This window comes from Sus scrofa, chromosome 14 (genome assembly GCF_054392235.1).
Source record: "Sus scrofa isolate SSC_HxYL_T2T_F1_AM1 chromosome 14, Sscrofa_HxYL_maternal_Yorkshire_Landrace_v2.0, whole genome shotgun sequence".
Taxonomy (NCBI): domain Eukaryota; kingdom Metazoa; phylum Chordata; class Mammalia; order Artiodactyla; family Suidae; genus Sus; species Sus scrofa.
In genome coordinates, this window is record NC_139396.1 from 27,580,373 (window position 1) to 27,599,002 (window position 18,630).

Genomic DNA, 18,630 nt, shown 5'->3' on the forward strand with positions numbered 1-18,630 from the left:
GTCCAATCGGAGCTATAGTCACCGGCCTATGCCACAGCCATAGAAATGCAGGATCCAAGCTGTATCTGGGACTTACACCACAGCTCATGGCAACGCCAGATCCTTAACCCACCAAGCAAGGCCAGGGATCGAACCCTTGTCCTCATGGACACTAGTTGGGTTTATTAACCTCTGAGCCATGACAGGAACTCCTTGGTAACATTTTTAACTGTAGTTTAGATAGGGCCAAAGCTTGGGTTACCCTGTCCAAAGGAATGAAGCCATTTGGTGCGGTCACATATTTTAATGTTGGTTTAACAGACCCAATTACAAGTAGTGGCAGGAGTGACAACCTGAACGTTAATAGACAAAGTAGATCTTAATTTTTTTTTTTTTTTAGAATAAACCTGAAAACCAATCTGGACTTGACACTTCAGGGAGATATGTAGCCAGGTAGTCAGTTGTTTAGTTTCACCCAAGTAGCTTTTACTCTTTAATGTGGTATTAACATATAAATAACAGAAGCTATTCATCATTATAAATATACATTTTTTCTTTTTGTTAATGTATGATCCACAGCAATTTCACTGTCTAAAAATGCAAAAGTTACCAGAGGAGACCTTGAAAACTTAAGGCTGCAGTTCCCAGGTGCCAGCTGATGCTGCTTTGAGAACAGTTGGTTGAATTAAGTCTGACACAGTTCATAAAACTTAACTTTTCAGCAATACAAGGACTTGTCTAAAATTATACCCATAGCGGAGTTCCTGTCGTGGCTCAGTGGTTAACGAATCCGACTACGAACCATGAGGTTGTGGATTCGATCCCTGCCCTTGCTCAGTGGGTTAGGGATCCGGCGTTGCCATGAGCTGTGGTGTAGATCGCAGATGCAGCTCGGATCCCACGTTGCTGTGGCTCTGGTGTAGGCCAGTGGCTATAGCTCCAATTGGACCCCTAGCCTGGGAACCTCCATATGCCGCGGGAGCGGTCCTAGAAAAGGGCAAAAGACAAAAATAAATAAATAAAATTATACCCATAGGAGTTCCCATTGTGGCACAGTGGAAACGAATCTGACTAGGAACCATGAGGTTGTGGATTCGATCCCTGGCCTTGCTCAGTGGGTTAGGGATCCAGCGTTGCCATGAGCTATGGTGTAGGTTGCAGACACGGCTTGGATCTGGCGTTGCTGTGGCTCTGGAGTAGGCCGGCAGTTGTAGCTCCGATTCCACCCCTAGCCGGGGAACCTCCATATGCCACAGGTTTGGCCCTAAAAAAAAAAAAAAAAAAAAAAAAAAAAAAAAAAAAAGACAAAAATAAATAAACAAATACATAAGTAAGTAAAATTATACCCATAATGTTACCTAGTATTACGTTGGGTGTCTGAACCACAGCTATTTCATTCTGCCTCTTTTTTCCCCCAATGGCCAAGGCAGATGCCATTGTTAATGATTTTAGTGTTTTTCTAGGTATGAGAAGATGCAAGAACCTGGGCTCGTAAAAATCCTTACCTGAAAATATCTAACTATCTGAAGGCCTGGCAAACACAAAACCAAAAATAACAGTTGGAATAAGTTAAATTTACTTGCTTGAGTTCAAAGCTTTTTTTTTTTTTTTTTTTTTCCAGCTTGAAGTTCTACTAATTAACCCAAGGCCAAAGTCTCAGGCAAAGCGGGCTATGTTTATATTCCAAGGACATGGTAAGAGTTATTGGTGGGAGTAAGTGAAGCTTAGTCTCCCTCCTGTGAGTTGGGGGAAGTTAGAAGGGGATCATTTAGAGAGTTAGGAGAGTTTTTGACTCCTCAGGCATTTGATTATAGGAGCCACATAGAGCGACAGCCTGAGAAAGGGCCAGAAGGCTCTCAACATAGGGAGCCTCAGTCTGGTTTTCCATCCTGTGGCAATAAAGATCCAAAGGTAAGATAGTAGACCCATTTTTAGGCCATTTTCCCCCATGCCCCAGTTTGCATAAAGGCCAGGAAGTGTTAGAATATAGAATACTCTGTAAGTTTTCTTTTTCAGCCCATCTATCTTAAAAAAGTTCCAGTTTTTAAGAATCCATTCCAGAGGTGTTTCCCCTCGCTTAGAAGGAGATCCTCCCATACAGAGTAACCTGCAACTGAGAATAAATATTCCTCCTAGAAATGAAGCCCAGTGTCCCAGAAACATGACCTAGAAGGCACCTGAAGGGCAATTAGGGTGTCCCCTGAATTCCCTTTCAGGTTCCAGTTGTGCATGGGGTCCTCTACCCCCCCATCGGTGCCTGACTAGACATCTCTGGTCACCCTTGTCCTTGATGCCTCACTTGAGGTGCCCTCCCTTTCTGCGCAAGGAGGACATTCAGGCCAATGCAGAGCCACTGCCATGATGTCCTTGTCGGGGGATCTGTTGTCTATAGCAGTGCATAGGTTGCCAAGGCCTGGAGTGAAGGGGGGACTCCTGGAGGAACTGGAGTTGGCCATAATGGAAAATGCCACAAGGGTCAGGACCTGAGGACTGCGAAGGGGGAGTATTCTCATAGAGGCTTGGGGGCATAAAGTTACGGAGTAAACAGCAGAACCAAACCCTGTTTGTTGCCAGATAAGGTAAAGTTGAAGGGGACCTAAGAATTTTATCAGACACTGAAAACAATGAATTTGGCAGTGGCAAGAGAGCAGTTAAGTCTAGGAAATCTTTTCCCAAGGAGGACCTAGAGTATGAGGTGAGAAAGCAAGCTTGCTAAGCAGGTGAAGTAGGAGAAAAAGTTGCAGAGGAGTGGTGCACGCTGGAGGGATGGAGCGCAGCAGTGGGGCCACTCTGAGACAGCGAGGCTGGGGAGTGGTGTGGACCTCGGTACCAAACAGGAAGTTGTTAGAAGAGCCCCCCAGGGCCCGGAGTGTAGCTTTGTCCCCACAAAAGTGTGGTGTGCAGCAAATTGTAACTTGCTGGAGGCTGCATGCACTGAGCTGAAGAAGGCGCCTGGGCGCACGGCGGCACGCTGGGGTTTGCAGTTTAGGCAGAGAGGGCGCTGCAGCAAGTCCACTGATAGTAGGGGAAAGAGGGAGAAAGACCTCTTGGGCTCCATCACGGCTGGAAATCGTGTTTCCCACCAGGTCCCAAGGACTGTGCCAGCTGCCACCCAAGTGTTATTTGAATCTGCACAGCCTGGTGAATAATCCCTGCCACCCTATTTTTTTTTTTTTTTTTGTCTTCTTGCCATTTCTTGGGCCGCTCCCATGGCATATGGAGGTTCCCAGGCTAGGGAGCGAATCAGAGCTATAGCCACTAGCCTTCGCCAGAGCCACAGCAATGCGGGATCTGAGCCGCGTCTGCGACCCACACCACAGCTCATGGCAACGCTGGATTCTCGACCCACTGAGCAAGGGCAGGGATCGAATCCACAACCTCATGGTTCCTAGTCGGATTTGTTAACCACTGCGCCATGACAGGAACTCCCACCCTAATATTTTAAGGGGAACCATAACACACAGTGAGCAGACAGAGATTATGCTCTGTGGGTCTTAGAAAGGAAGCAGAGCAGAGACTGAAAGCAAGGAGTACTAGAGACAGCAGAAGAAAACAGAGTCAGAGCAAAGCCAGGAGGTCTCAAGCCACAGGCAGCTGGGCGAGACTTGCAGTTTACCTTGAAATTCCCGGATTTCCAGTAGTTTACCTTGAAGTTCCTGGGTTTTGGCACCAAATGATCTTGGAGAGACAGCAGTGAGTGATGGCTTGGGGCAAGATCTTAATCCTCTGCTCTGCTCTGGAATTGAACTTGGGCAGCTTGGATGAAAACCAGGAATCCTAACCAGCTAGAGGCTAGAAGCAGAATTGCCCTGATTCTTGGACCCTCCCCAGTATACACGCACATTTTTTGGGAAAGATGGATTCCAGAGCAAAGGGTGCCTCGATGGTATCAGGACTTAGGATGGCCCAGTGCCCCCTCCCTTTTAGACCCCTGGGAGTCATACTGTGCCTGTGTAACTGGGGGATCTCCTTGGCCCCAGGAGGGATCGAAGTGGTCCTCTTATCTTTCTACTTCAGCAGAGCTCAGCTCTTTCAACTAAATTTTTCTTTGAGGTGTCAAAGAGAAACGATTCACTTGGCCTAACAAGTCCCAGCTGTTCTCAGCCCAGGGGCCCAGCTCCCTCCTACCTCACTTGAAGTGAAAATCTGATGCTCCCAGAGAACTGATGAACCATTTACGAACCCCCACACTGATGCCAAGGCACCTCATGCCTTTAGTAGTGCCCCTGCAGGTCCACAGGCACAGACGCCTCAGTCACCTTCCTGGAGCTCAGCCCTGTGCTTGGGGGAAATTCTGCTGGGAAGGTGGTGGACTCCCCATTGGGTCAGACCCTTGGGGCTGCCTTAGAGGTCCAGCCTGGCAGACATACAGGGAAAGCCACAGAACTGCATGGGCAGGTGCCAGCAAGAAAGACGGGCATGCCAGGAAGACACCCACAGTGAGAGGTGCAGATTGCCCAAGGGCAAGTTTGCTCAGCTTACCCAGCTTTGCTCTTGCCAGGGCCAAGAGGACTCATGTGCCAGGGCCAAGGACCCTTAGGCGCTCTTGCAGCTAGCTTATCAGGGCCTTGGCTCTGAAGGGCCAGGAACAAACAGGCTTCAAAGTTGAGGGCTTGGCTGGTAGACAGAGGCCAAGTCTTTCACCTCTGTCCTCTCTCCCTCCTGGTGCATATAAGACCCTGGTCACACTTGGGGATGAGCAGGGGAAGGTGCCTACAGCAAGATGGATGTAGGCAGCAAAGAAGTCCTGATGGAGAGTCCGCCGGTGAGTGTGCATGTGGAAGGGTGTGTGTGTGTGTGTTTGTGTGTCTGTGTGTGCAGGTGAGTGGTGGGTCCTGCCTCCTCCAACCTCTCAGCCTGTTTCCTCATCCAAATTCATTCGCTCAACTAACCTAGGACTGTGCTAAATTGGGAGAGGGACCCTAGCCTAATGGTAGGTTGGTCATAGTAGACTGGAGAGATCGGTGTGGCAGCCACTAATTCCCATACGAGGGGCTGTGAGCCACCACAGAGGTCAGTGGAAAGGGCTGCTAAGAGCATTGGATAAGGAGCCACTACTTAGGAGGTCGCAGAAAGCTTCACAGAGAAAATAAGCTGGCCCCAGAAGACCAGGTCAGAGCTCACTAGGTGGAGAAGGAGGAAGGCATTATGGGAAGAAGGGATCATATGCATAAAGGCATGGGGGTGTGATACAGCATGGGTTTGGGGGGGACAGAGAGGGACTGGGTATGGCTGGGATGCCAGGAAATAGCAGGAGATGAGACTGGTGAAACAGGCTCCCTTGGGTCTCTCCAAGCTAGACTTCTCTAAGCATCAATGGGTTTGTTGAAATCCAGGCCCCCTCCTCCAGAAGCCTTCTCTGATCTCCTCAGCCCCCTGCTGCATGCCCCTAGCATTGGTTGTTCAGCCCTGGGAGAGTGTGGAGGGTTTCCAGATCGTATAAGAAGAAGACGGAGCATCTTCACAACCTCACACCTGTCTCCCTGCCTGCCTCACCCCCTTCAGGACTACTCAGCAGTCCCAGGGGGCCGGCTCCGCATCCCCTGCTGTCCTGTGAACCTCAAACGCCTTCTTGTCGTGGTCGTGGTGGTGGTTCTTGTCGTCGTGGTGATTGTAGGGGCCCTGCTCATGGGTCTTCACATGAGCCAGAAACATACTGAGATGGTGAGCAGGCCTGGGATGGGGTAGACCGGTCAGGTAGCATTTTGCCCGAGGGGAAGGAGGGAAAGTGAGGCGCACCTAGTGGAAGGACAGGTGGGAGCAGGGTGGTAATGCTGGCCTGAGCTTTTTTACCAGGCCCCTGTCCCAGGGTGGGATAGCCTGTTCCCTCCAGCACCTGGTTCCCCTCGGCCTCTCTAAGCACCCAAAGGAAGAAAGAATTGCATTTGAGTAAAGAGGACTGAGGGTGGGCATGAGGCAAAGGAATGAGTGGAAGAGAGGAATGCCAGGAAGCACTACAACCTCCCCCAGGTCCTAGAGATGAGCCTCGCAGGGCCAGAAGCCCAGCAACGCCTGGCCCTGAGTGAGCATGTGGGAACCACTGCCACCTTCTCCATTGGCTCTAGTGGCAATGTGGTCTATGACTACCAGCGGGTGAGTATGACTCCTGACCCTAGGGCTGGGGGACCAATAACAAGACAATGCTAGTCCTGCCCAGCTATGCTGCTTCTTACATGTCATCCATCTCTCCCCACCCCCAGCCCTTTTACCTCCCCTGGGGGGGTGCCTGAGCCCCAGATTCCAATATGGCTCCCCCCAGGGCCCATCCTAGAGGGAGGTGGCCAAGGCCCAGGGTTAGAGAGTAAACTAAGCAGTGCCTTCCTTAACCCACTCCATCGTTCCCGTGCACAGCTCCTGATTGCCTACAAGCCAGCCCCGGGAACCTGCTGCTATGTCATGAAGATGTCTCCGCAGAGTATGCCGAGTCTTGAGGCTCTCACCAAAAAATTCCAGAACTTCCAGGTGAGTGTGCAGGTAAGGAGTGGGTTATCTCCCTGCCAGGGCTGCTGGGAGGAGCATTTGCAATGACGGCTCCTTGTCACCTGTAAGGCCTCATCGACTGCCAGGTGAACGCCCTGCCTAGACCCGTGCACCAAACCTTTCCTACCTGTTCCTCATCCCTACCTACAGCCATGCCACTGGCCTCAGCTGAGCCCCACACCCCCTGGGGGCTTCTGATTCCAGCACAGCCCCTTCTTTACACAGAGAGATTACCAGGCACACCTGAAGTCCCATAATAAGGGCCGCAGGTGAGACAGAAACTCAGTTCCCAGGCTCTCAAATCAGATGCTCTTTCCAGGCCAAGCCCTCGACGCCTACCTCTAAGCTGGGCCAGGAGGAGGGCCGTGTCGCTGGCTCAGCACCCTCCGGGGACCTGGCCTTCCTGGGCAGCACCATGAGCACCCTGTGTGGCGAAGTGCCCCTCTTGTACATCTAGGAAACATCAGGTGAGCAGGTGTGACCTCCAGGGCCCTGGAGCAAGCAAGTGACAGTGAGTGACCACTGGTCCCTCCCCCTCCTCTTTCTCAGTGTGAAAGGAGCCTGAATTCAGACTGAGGCACAAAGGCTTTTTGGGACACTAGTCTGCCATCTTCTGTCTGCTACCTTTCCATTAAAGTTGTTATTCTTTGCCCCAACAACTCATCTCCGTATTTATTGGCCTGTGGCAGGGCGAGCAGAGTGAACTTGGGTTCAGTAACACCCCCAGTCCCTCTTCTTCACATAAACTGTGTTCCTTTGCTTCACAGGGCCTCAGGAAGCCCCAAGAGGACAGCAAAGATCCAGGAGCAAAGAGTCTTGTGCAGACTCACAGGAAGCCGCTTCTGGGACACCACGGGGACTGGCCCTGGAGAAATGGGAGCTGTGGGGAGAGGTGGGCAGAGGAGAAGCAGCTGTTAGGGGCCCGGGGGCTTCTACCACCAAAGAATAAAGCAGCCTGATTGAAAAATGAAGGGTCTGTCTCGTCTATCCTCTCACACCCGTCGGTCCCGTTCTTGATGGGGGCCGCTAGGGGAAGGCTAGGGCCTCGTGGGCTCAGAGCCGGTTTCCCCAACCTCCCTCTGTCCCTGGGTGATGGGGGCGAGGGGAGTGGGGAGCAATCCGCAGGCTTCAGGCGCCCTCCAGTGGCATCTCCCGAGGGAGGGAGCGAGAAAGAAACGGAGAGAGACAGAAGGACCGAACTAGAGGGACGGGGACCGGGATGGGAGAGAGCGAGGGTTCGAGAAAGGGAGAAAGGGAGAGCAGCAGGCAGAGGAACGCGGTCCCATCCCGAGGGACGGAGCCAGGCGGGGGTGGTGCCATCGACCCGACGGCGTGTCCCGCAGCCGGGGAGGAGGCTTGGGCCGGACACCCCAGGGCCCGGCGCCCCCTCTCCGGCCCCGCCGCCCCGCGTCGCCCGAGCCCCCTCCCGGCCGGCCGGCTCCGCGCCCTCCCCGCCCCCGGCTGGCGCGCGTCCCGGCCCGGCCGAGCACCGTCCCGGCCCCGAGGGGGGCCGAGCTCCGGGCGAAAACCCGCCCTCCAGCGAGCTCATTTCCCTAAAGAGGGGGAGAGGGAGGGAGGGAGAGAGGGAAAGAGACAGAACGAAGGAAGGGAGAGCGGAGAAGCCGGGCCGGAGAGGGGGCGGGAGACAGGAAGGAGGGAGGGCGAGGAGAGGGGAGGGGAGGAGGTAGGGAGAGCGCGGGGGGAGAGCGGGAGGCCGGGAGCCCTCCCCTCGCCGCCAGTCCTCCGCTTCCCCTCTCGCCTGCTCCCGCGTCCGGGCGCGACCCGCCGCCGCCGCCGCCGTCGCCGCCGCCGCGCCCGCCAGCATGCCCGGCGTGGCCCGCCCGCCGCTGCCGCTGCTGCTCTGGCTTCTGCTGCTCGCGCGCCCGGGCCGGCCGCTCGACTTGGCCGACTACACCTATGACCTGGGGGAGGAGGACGACGCGGAGCCCCTCAACTACAAAGACCCCTGCAAGGCGGGTAGGCGCCCCCTACGCCCAACGGCCGGTCTCGCGGCGCCAGCGCCCGGCGCCTGCGCGCCCGGCCGGGAGGGAGGCGCGCGGGCTGCTGAGGGTTCGGGGTTGGAGGAGGACAGTCCGGTGTGGGAAGCCGGGAGCTGCCTGGTTGGCAATGCAGTGGGGAACAAAAGAAAGAGGGAGAAGGGGGGGCTTGGGGGACTTTTAGGGACTGAAGTTTTGCTGCTGTTGATGGGAGCTGCCGTGGCCGCCTCGGGTCTCTCCCAGAGGATTCCTGCCTGGGTCCCTGGAGAGACCTGCGGCCAAGGAGTCTTTTCCTCCTACTGGAAACTTTTCCGGCCAAAACTTCGTCTGTGTGTGTGTGTGCGTGTGCGTGTGTGTGTGTGTGTGTGTGCGCGCGCGCGCGTGTGCACTTTTCCCTTCTCCACCATCCCGGGCTCCAGCACACTGGTGTTTTCCAGCTTGCCTGTCCGGGCTGCCCTGGGGCTGCACATCTGTCCTGCTGAGTTGGGGGAGGCTTACATCTCCGAGGAGCGGGTCTCCCGAGGCCCCCACCCAACCCAAGTGGAAGAAGAAAGTTTTTCAAGGGATCCTCAGAGATCATGCTCCCTGGGGATCCCAAGTTCCCCACCAGCAGCCGCCGCTTTCTGGGACCTCAGAGCCAGCTGTCAAAGTCAAGAAGCCAGCTCAGGAAGGGGACTTACTTCTGCCCCTGTGTGCCAGACACCCCTGCCAAGGCCAAATTGTAGTGGAAAGGGGAAAAGCACAGAGAACTCAGATACTGGAGATCAGCTCTCTCAGTCCACAGACACTAGAGACTAATTAGCCCAGGTCAGGACTCCAGGAGCGTGTGTGTGTGTGTGTGTGTGTGTGTGTGTGTGTGTGTGTCTGCTTTGTCCATGAAGAACCTGTGTAACCTCTTCACTTGCTGGGCCTAGAGTGACCAGATGGTCATGCAGTCCAGCCATTTGCTGTATCAAATGACCCTGGACAGGCTGTCTGGGACAAGAGAACACACAGGGCATGAGATATCGGAACCTTTCCTTGACTTCCTGCCTCTGACTTCAGAGGTCTCCAAATAGGCAGAGCCAGGGGCAGTGGCAAAGTGCCTGGAATTCTTAAAGTGCCTGTGTGTGGCGCCAGGGGTCGGTGTGGAAGGGAGTTAGCTCTGGTCCTGACCTGAGGGACCCCTCTGGGTGATGGGTCACTGTAAACTGCAGGAATAAGAGACTTTCCATTGGGAGGAGGGGAAGCCAATCCCTCAGCCCTTCCTCCTCCACCCCTGTGAGGCTGTGAGTAAACCGGAGTTAACTGCCATCTTTCTTGCCTGGCTTGGGGCGGACGTGAAGCTAAGTGGACAGAGGGTGGGCTTTGGAGGCTGACAGACCTAGCTCTCAATCCTGGACCCACAACTCATTAGCTGTAGCATCTCGGGAGTGTTAATTATCGTCTCTGAACTTTGCTTTTCTCACCTATAAAATGGAAGTGATAATACATTTCTCCACAGAGTTGGTGGTAAGGATGAAATGGGAGAATATATATGAAATGCATATTAAAGCTTAACACTCAGTAAGTGCTAAATAAATGTTGCTGGTCTACCCCCTGTTTTTGGTGCCTCACACTCTTCCTTTTTTGGGGGGGGAATAGCCTTGGTTTTCAGGAAAAGGGAGTGTCTCCCTGACCCCAATCTTGTGTCACTTATTCACTCAACTGGTCTGCATTTATTGAATGTCCAAGAGGTACCCAGCCCTGGGCTTGATGTTATGGGAGATACAAAGAATAAGTCATGCTTCCTGCCCTCCAGGAGCTTACAGTCCAAAAGGGGCACAAGACACACATGGCTGTAACCAACTGCACAGATCAAGATGCATTCATTATGTGTCACCTTGGAGGGAAAGCCCTGAAGGCTTAAGGAGCCTCCTGCCCCCTGCAACCCTGATGGTGGTGGTGGTGGCAGAGAAACGGTGATTCCAGCAGGCTGGGAAGGTTTGGGAGGTGTTCATGGAGGAAGGCGGGGGCAAGGCCTTACAGACTAAGTAGGAAGCCAGTCTGATGTATTTCACTACTGGTTGGAAATTGGAGTGATTTTGGGAGCAGCCGGAGGCTGAGGGCTCTCCCTAGTCTCAGATTTCATGCTAGGGTGGGGCCAGCTGAGTTGGAACTTCAAACAAGGGCTCTGGAGAAAGTTCTCCACCAGGGTGAAGTGAGGCTCATGAGGAGCTGGGCCAGGTCTAGGGGTGGCCGAGAGGGCCCTGGAACCTGTCAAGGCCAAGATTCACGGTCAGACCAGGCCTCCCTCCTGGGTGTGACTGGTGCAGCCCTGCTTCCCTCTGCCTCCCCCCCACTTCCTCAGACTTCAGGTCCCCAGGCTCTTTGCTCTGTTTTTGTTAACCCCTCCTGCCTGCCTTCACCTCTTGCCCCCACTGAGCCCTGACCCCAAGATGCTGGAGGTGGTGGTGGCAGGTATGTCTGGCTCTACTTCCTGTGGATGCATGTGGGTGTGTTTGCTGCCTCTACCCACTTGATGCTCTCCAGCTCTCTCTTCTCCTCTTCCTCTTTCTCCTCCTCCTCACACTCGAGGGACCAAGAGTGAAAACCCCACTGACTCCTGGCTCACCTATGATTGCTCAGCAGAGCCTGGCCTCTTCATTTGAGGTTACCTCTTGCTCCTCCTGTTGGAGTCAACGTTACTATCACAGTAAGGACAAAATTAAGACCCTTGGTACCCTGGAGAGATGCCTGGATCTTCTAGGCAGGACCAGGACAATGGGCAGGAAGCCAAGCTGGCCTGTGTAGGGTCAGAGCTGGTTCCACCAAGCCCTCCCTCTCTCCTGGGGAGATTGCATGTCAGCCCTGATTTCTTGGTACTTGGGGTTTGGTACACGGGGATGCCAAACCATCAAGGGGATCCTTCCACAAGGTTCCCAGCTCCATTTGGCTGCCCCAGGTGACTCAGGTCTCTGGGAGGGAACTTGGAGGTAGGAACTGGGACACAGCCGCTCCCCTCAGCAGAGTAGCTCCCTCCCGAGCCAGGAGCCAGTGAGGACCTGACTTCTGCCTCCTCAGCCAGCAGCTCAGAGGTCTGCTTTTGGGAGCCGAGGTGAAACGGAAGCTCACCATCCTCATCCCAGGGCCTTTGTAGCCCAGGTTTGGACTTCAGGGGGGCCTCAGAGAAAGAGGCTCCAGAGGTTGAGAAGCAACTCCTTCTCTCACCAGGCCACATTCCCCCTCCAGACACTCTGGTTGAGTCATCCACCCACCTATACCCCTGCACCCTGAGTCACCTTCTCTTTTCAGTGCCCCAAGGGAGGAGGAAAAAGTCTTACAGTCTCCCAGGGCTCCAGATGGCAAGGACCAGTAGGGCTTCTCAGGAAGAAGTAACTTTCAAAACTTCTGGTTTCTCCAGGGATTTGGGGAAAAGATATTGGGGGATGGAAGGAGGGCAAGAGTAGAATGAATCACTCTTCAGGCCACTGAGAGCCTCGGAAGAATATCTGGGAATCTAGGCATTTGAATCTTCGGTGATCTCTCTCTCCTCTCCCCTCTCTGTTTCTAAAGGCACCCTTCTCCTTTGTGGGGTGTGGCCTGAGGAATGGGGTATTCACGTGCAGTTCTTCGTGTCTTTGGAAACACCAGGGCTGGCCCAGGGAAGTAGTCAGGAGTGTGTTTTTGCACATTTGTGGGTGTGCCCCTGCTTTATGGGCAAGTCTGGGTCAACTGCGCATGCTGGTACTCCTGAGTCTCCGTAAGTGGGTGTGCAAATGTGCACCCGTATGCAAATGTAAATGTACACCTGTGATTAAGTACATGCAGACACTGGGGTGTCCTCCCCCAGCTGGAAGCTTGCATCTGTGTGCTGGGACATGCGCAGTACACCTGGTACACAGGGCACTGGGGCTCCATCACACTAGCCAGGCTCCTCATGCTCTTCTTTCCTCTTCTCTGGGCTGGGAGGGTGGGGGAGTGGGGGATGGGGGTTGGGGGCTGGGGCTGTGGAGCAGCCACAAGTGCTCCTGGCTGGTTTACAGCTGGAAAACAAAACAAAAACTTTTGATCCCGCGATGAAAACAACTACAGTCCCGACCCTGACCCTGACCTGGGGCTTCCTTCCGGGTGAGGAGCTGCATCCTGGACTCTCCAGCATTCAGATTCCCTAGCTTCCCAGGAGGGCATCCCAGTGGACAGGGCCTTCAGGCCCAGCTCCTGGCCATCAGGCTTTCCTGCCCACCCTGCCCCTCCCCTCCCCCACTCAGTTCCCACACATTCTTGAGTCATGACATCCCTACCATAGGGCACAGCTGGCAGTGAGCTCTGAGGCTAGCCCAGGGCCTGCCGCCTTCCACTACCCCTGCCCTCACACCGCCCTAGTCCCGCAAGCCAGCACACTTCTGTGGCCTCTGTCCTTGGAATTTGAGGTTCTGCTTCTGAGCACTCGGGCTTTACTCAGCCAGGAGGCCAGTGTGGGTGAAACAGTATGCCCTTGAAAGTAGAGAGCTGAACTTGCCATTACAGGGCTATTATTGGGGTGATATTAACAGTGGCTCTTTAGTGGGTGCTTACTATGCTCTAGGCTTTGTGCTGGATGCTTTATTTGCATGCCTTATTTCACGCAGTAATCCTAGGAGACAGATTCTTTTATTAGCTACTTTTTTTATGTAGGAGAAAACTGAGGTTTAGTAGTTTATATGACTTGTTAGTTAGAAGTGGTCAAGCTGGAGTCACGGACAGGTCTTTCAGACTCTGAAGCCCTTGCTCTTTGCTGCTCTGTCCAAAGATGTGTCTAAATGCCCAGCCACATGTGTCCATGGTGATGTCTGTGGTGTGGCTATGTGAGCCTGAAGGTGCAGGGTGTGTGCAAAGGCGCAAAGTGAGCAGAGGTGTGGGGGCATTCATGTGGCACTTGTGTGCCCACATGAACACTGGCACACAGGATCCACCGCCACCTCTGTGTCCTCCCATATCCTTGCTAAGGCCACCCTTGCATGTCAGTTGAGAAGCGCCTTGTATTAATGTCCCATCGATTGCTGAGCCAAGGCCACCAAGGATCATGTTTTCAGTAAGAGAATCTTTCCCGTGTGGAGGAAGAAATTCTGGGCCCCCCACCCGCTGATGACCTTCACCAAGTCATTTCCGTTCCTTACGGCCAAGTGTTCTGATCTCACAAGGCTGGGAAGTGGGGAGTTCCCATTGTGGCTCAGCGGGGTGAAGAAACCGGCATAGTGTCTGTGAGGATGTGGGTTTGATCCCTGGCCTCGCTCAGTGGGTTAAGGATCTGGCGTTGCTATGAGCTGTGGTGTAGGTCACAAATGTGGCTCGGGTCCTGTGTTGCTATGCCTGTGGTATAGGCTGGCAGCTGCAGCTCCGATTCAACCCCTAGCCTGGGAATTTTGGTACGCCGCAGGTATGACCCTAAAAAAGGAAAAAAGAAAAAGAAAAAAAGTAGGCTTGACTCTAGCCACTAGGTTGTCCCTCAGAGTTTTTAGTGGGACACTCCTGGGCAAATGTATGGGTGGAGCATGGCTTAGCAGGCATGTCCCTGGTGGGCCAGGATTAATGAATCCCTTCATATGAAAACACTTTGTCAATTGGAAAACACTGTAAATTTCAGTAGACATTGACATAAGGTGACATTATTGCTACTCTCACTGGCCTGATGGATTTGAAACTTGCCATTAGTTTTATGTGTGTTGGAGCTTCTGCGTGTATGCTTTAGGACTGTCTGATGGTGTGTGTATTTTTGGGGGGACCTGTGTGTTTGAGTATCTATTTCCATGTATATATATGTTCAGAATACGGATTCTATGAGGTGATGAACTTGAATGCAGTGGGCACTGACTGGGAATCGGGAAGCCTGAGTTATAAAGCCAGGCTTCATAGTGACTAGCAGCATGGTCTGGGTTAAATCGTTGCCCTCCTGGGCCTCAGTTTCCACACCTGTAAAATGGAAAGTTGGACAACCTGGATAACTGCTTAAGTGACTCCCGCATTCTGACCATCCAGCCCCGGGTCACATCTACAGAAAAGTGAAGACTGTGGACGTAACACTTTGCTTGAACAAACGTTCTTGAGCGTCTAACACAGAAAGGGAGGTGTGGTTGCCACTGGTGTGTGCAGGGCTGTCTTTGTAACTCTGCATACCTCTCTTTCTGATGGCATGGGTGTGCATGTCCTCTTGTGTCTGGAGGAACACTGAGCCACTTGTCCAATTTTGTGTGTGATGAATAGGGAAGTGTGTGCGTGTGTGTGTGTCCACCACTGGGCCATCAAGGGAGGAGGAACCTGTATGCAAGGCCTCAAGGTTAAAACAATTTGCGTAGCACTGCCTGCCAGGCCTGTGTAGCCCTGGGATGAGAAGCAGATGTCGCCATGGGTGGAGCTGCGGGGAAGTTGCTCTCTGCTCCACCTCCAGCGCAGCCTCCCACCTCCCCCTCCACAGCCCAGCATGAAGCTTGCATCCCAACTCCTTCCAAAGCGCTCAGCTCCAGGGCCTCTGTTTCACAGAAAACAGATGGACCATTTAGCCCATCTCCCTGGAAGCGTCTCCCTCCAGCTACAGAAATCAGAATGGCCCATTAGGGGGGCTCTTCTCCCCACCCCAGGCCTTTCTTCCTCCAGAGAGTGGACCCAGAGACTCAGTGTCAGAATCCCTTAGGTGTCCCGGCTTCTTGTCTGGTCCCATTTTTATTCATATCTGCCTCAATATAATCGAAATGGTGTTTGTTGAGTGAATTCCACAGGCTGAGCACAATGCCAAGGTTATGGGCCTACAAAGTAGATATGCTATCCACTCACCCCCTTTTATTTTCTTGGTAGCACCCATCCCTTCCTGGAATTCTCAGGCTCAGAGCTCCAAGCTCTGCATTTGTTTACTTGAGTGTCTTTGAAGGTCAGCTTCCTGCGAGCATGGACCTCATCAGTCTTGCTAATCACTGGGGTAGCGCCTGGCCCACAGGAGGTGCTTACTAAGAATTTGCTAAATGAATGATGGAATAACTAACACATCTTTGAGGAGCTAACAGTCTGGTGGGGGCTGGGCATCAGCTTTGCTGAGATTGCAACTGAAAAAATAGCGTGATCCTCTCAAGAGATCCTCAGAGCTGGACCCTCTACTGCTCTTTTCCTTGTCAGAAGGCATTTGAGGATTACAGATGCTGTGTGGGGGGGGGGGGGGCGCTGTGCCCATGGTCAGGCTTGCAATGCTGGGGCAGGGAGGACTAACTCGCCTGGCCTCTTCTCTCTCCAGCTGCCTTCCTTGGGGACATCGCCCTGGATGAAGAGGACTTGAGGGCCTTCCAGGTGCAGCAGGCTGCGGATCTCAGACAGCGGACAACCCGCAAGTCTTCCATCAAAGCTGCAGGTACACTCGGTATGGGCCAGCCCTCCTCTGTCCCAGAAATGGGTTGCAGAATTGGAGAAACCAGAGACCTCCCTGTTCCCAGCCAGAGCCTCCCAGGACAGAGGCCATGAGCTTGAACCCAGCATGAGGGCTTGTCATCCCTTGGGGTATCTTTAGCCCTTCCCCAGAGCAGTAGCAAGTGTAGACATACCCAGGAGCTATGCACCCGCATTCTTTTTGCTTATAGTTTACCAAGTACTTTCAGAAGCATTGTCATCCAACTTGACTGTCCTCAGCCACCTCAGAGGTAGGTCAGGACAACTCCTGCTTTACAGACACAGATCATCCTCTACTTCTGATGGGGTTACATCCTGATTAAACCCATCAGAAGTTGAGAATATCTAAAGTCAAGGAGTTCCCATTGTGACTCAGCATGTGAAGGGTCCAGCTGGTATCCACAAGGGTGCAGGTTCCATCCCTGGCCTCACTCAGTGGGTTAAGGATCCAGTGTTGCCGTGAGCTACAGTGTAGATGACAGACACAACTCAGATCTGGCCTTGCTGTGGCTGTGGAACTTCCATATGCTGCAGGTGTGGCCGTAAAAAAAAAAAAAAAAGAAAGAAAGAAAGAAAGAAAATATCTTAAGTCAAAAATGCATTTAATACACCTAACCTACTGAACATCGTAGCCCAGCCTAGCCTACCTTAAAGGTGCTCAGGACATATTAGCCTACTGTTGGGCAAAATCATTTAACAGAAAGCCTATTTTGTAATAAAACCATGAATCTCTCATGTAATGTATTGAGTACTGTTAGGAAAGTGAAAAACAGAACGGCTGTCTGGGTACAAAATGGTTGTAATTTTATCGGTCTTTTCCCATCGTGATGCTGTGGCTGCCTGGAGGCTGCAGGTCACTGGCTCAGCCCAGAATCTCAAGGAAGAATTGTGCCACACATCACGAGCCCAGGAAAAGATCAAAATTCAGAATTCGAAGTAGGGTTTCTACTGAGTGTGTATTACTTTTTTGCCTTTTTTTTATGCACCCATGGCATATGGAGGTTCCCAGGCTAGGGATCGAATTGAAGCTGTAGCTGCCAGCCAGCACCACAGCCACAGCAATGCCAGATCCGAGCCGCATCTGTGACCTACACCACAGCTCATGGCAACGTCGGATCCTTAACCCACTGAGCGAGGACAGGGATCAAACCCACAACCTCCTGGTTCCCAGTTGGATTCGTTTCTGCTTCGCCAAGACAGGTGAACTCCATGAGTGTGTATTACTTTTGTAACATCATAAAGTCAAAAAATCCTAAGTCAAACCATCCTAAGTCGGGAACCATCTGTACAGAAACTAAGATTCATGGAGATAAAGTGACTGGCTCAAGATCACAAAACTCATCAGGGGCAGAACTGGCACAGGAACCCAGGCCTTCTCGTTCCAAATCCGAGGCTCTTTGCTCAACACCACCATCCCTCCTGGCTTCCCCTCCTGCTCCCACTTTGCAAGACTCCACATGTCCTTCAAGGCCCCGGGCTTACCCTGTTAGCATCTCACAAGTCAAACCACATTGCAATGATTTGTTTAGATGTCTCTCTCTCCAGCTGGACTCAAAGCTCTTCAAGGTCAGGGGTGGTTCCAGGTACCTCCCAACCAGCCTGGCACTTGTGAGCGGGTAAGGGACTGGGAGGGATGAGGGCCTGGGCTGTCCTGGTTCTGTCCAGCCTTCTCACTGCTCTGGAACATGGTCCTGCCCACAGGTAACCTTCCCATTGCCAAAGTGGGAGATTCTCACCTGTGTTCTGCGCACACTGTGGTGGTGCCAGGCAGTTGTCCCGTGTAGTATGAGAGAGGATCCTGGCATGGTCAGCCCATGGAGTAAAGGTCAAACTGCCCCCAGAAAGTAGCTGGCATTGGAGGGTGAACTGGTGGCCTGGTAACCAGTAACACTTACTTGACTGTAGTGGGGACTAGTAGGCATGGGATGGCGGAGAGCAGAATAGAGATTTACATCACCTGGACCTGCCACTCACCTGCCCTGTGACTTTGGGCAAATCTTCGGCCTTTGTTTCCTCATCTGTCAAATGTAGATAGTGACTCTTGTTCAAGCCATCTCAAAAGATACTGGGTCAAATGAGGACGTGTACTTGGGGATACTTTTTTTTTCTTTTTGTAGCTGCACCCATAGCATATGGAAGTTCCTAGGCTTGGGGTTGAATCAGAGCTGCAGCTGAGGCTACACCACAGCCACCACAACAGGGATCGAACCTACTTCCTCACAGAGACAATATCGGGTCTTTAATACACTGCACCACAATGGGAACTCCAACTTGGGAATACTTAAAGAAGACATCAAATTCTGTATGTTCCACAAAGATGAAGTTTCATTGGCTAAGAAGGGAATGTTTCATAGTCTCAGGGTCCCCCAGAGATCTGGGGAAATGAGTCACTACTCCTCTCTTTTTCACTTAAATTCGGTTCTTGCTGTTCATGGTAGTTGTGAATACAGTTATAGAATAACCTTCTAATTGTTCCATAACGTCACTGTGAACACTGAATTATCAAACTCTGCTCCACTGTTCCTGGGAGAAATACAGGGTTAGGTTCCTGCAAGCCTTTGCTCACATTTTTCATCAACTCATCGATAGGTCGCTCAGGCTTGTGTGTTTCTATTTAAAGACATCTTGGAGCCCCTAGTGGCACAGCAGGTTAAGGATCCAGTGTTATCACTGCTGTGGCTCTGGTTGCTGCTGTGGCATGGGTTTGATCCCCGCCCTGGGAACTTCCATATGCCATGGGCATGGCCAAAAGGAAAAAATAAATAAACACACTTTACTTAACATACTGTTGATTCATTAACATCAA

The 18,630-nt window shown here is 52.6% G+C and overlaps 2 protein-coding genes across 16 annotated transcripts in view; both read left to right on the top strand.

The window, feature by feature from the left end:
• The first annotated feature begins 4,632 nt into the window (after positions 1-4,632).
• Positions 4,633-7,426, top strand: SFTPC (surfactant protein C). 6 transcript variants are annotated; one of them, NM_001044533.1, is given in 6 exon segments: positions 4,633-4,744; positions 5,485-5,643; positions 5,950-6,072; positions 6,331-6,441; positions 6,779-6,926; positions 7,227-7,426. In NM_001044533.1, coding segments are annotated over 5 exon segments (573 nt in total). In that variant the 5' UTR covers positions 4,633-4,702; the 3' UTR covers positions 6,917-6,926; positions 7,227-7,426.
• A 607-nt stretch (positions 7,427-8,033) lies between these two features.
• BMP1 (bone morphogenetic protein 1) overlaps positions 8,034-18,630 on the top strand; it is a 45,759-nt gene continuing 35,162 nt past the window's right edge. For 6 of the 10 annotated variants that reach the window (XR_014828275.1, XR_014828274.1, XM_084997584.1 and 3 more), the window contains exons 1-2: positions 8,034-8,436; positions 15,676-15,789. Coding sequence is in view for 2 of the 10 variants with exons in the window: in XM_021072336.2 (XP_020927995.2) it covers positions 8,283-8,436; positions 15,676-15,789 (268 nt within the window). In the remaining 8 variants the exon portion in view is untranslated. Of the gene's footprint in view, positions 8,437-15,675; positions 15,799-18,630 lie in introns of all 10 variants that reach the window. The other 4 variants (XR_014828276.1, XR_014828273.1, XM_084997585.1 and 1 more) reach the window with 1 other exon arrangement.

Coding starts and splice junctions, on each gene's coding strand:
- SFTPC (XM_021072183.2), top strand. CDS start 4,703: ATGGATGTAGGCAGCAAAGAAGTCCTGATGGAGAGTCCGCCG. Junction 5,644..5,949: donor GCCAGAAACATACTGAGATG/GTGAGCAGGCCT, acceptor AACCTCCCCCAG/GTCCTAGAGATGAGCCTCGC. Junction 6,073..6,330: donor TGGTCTATGACTACCAGCGG/GTGAGTATGACT, acceptor TCCCGTGCACAG/CTCCTGATTGCCTACAAGCC.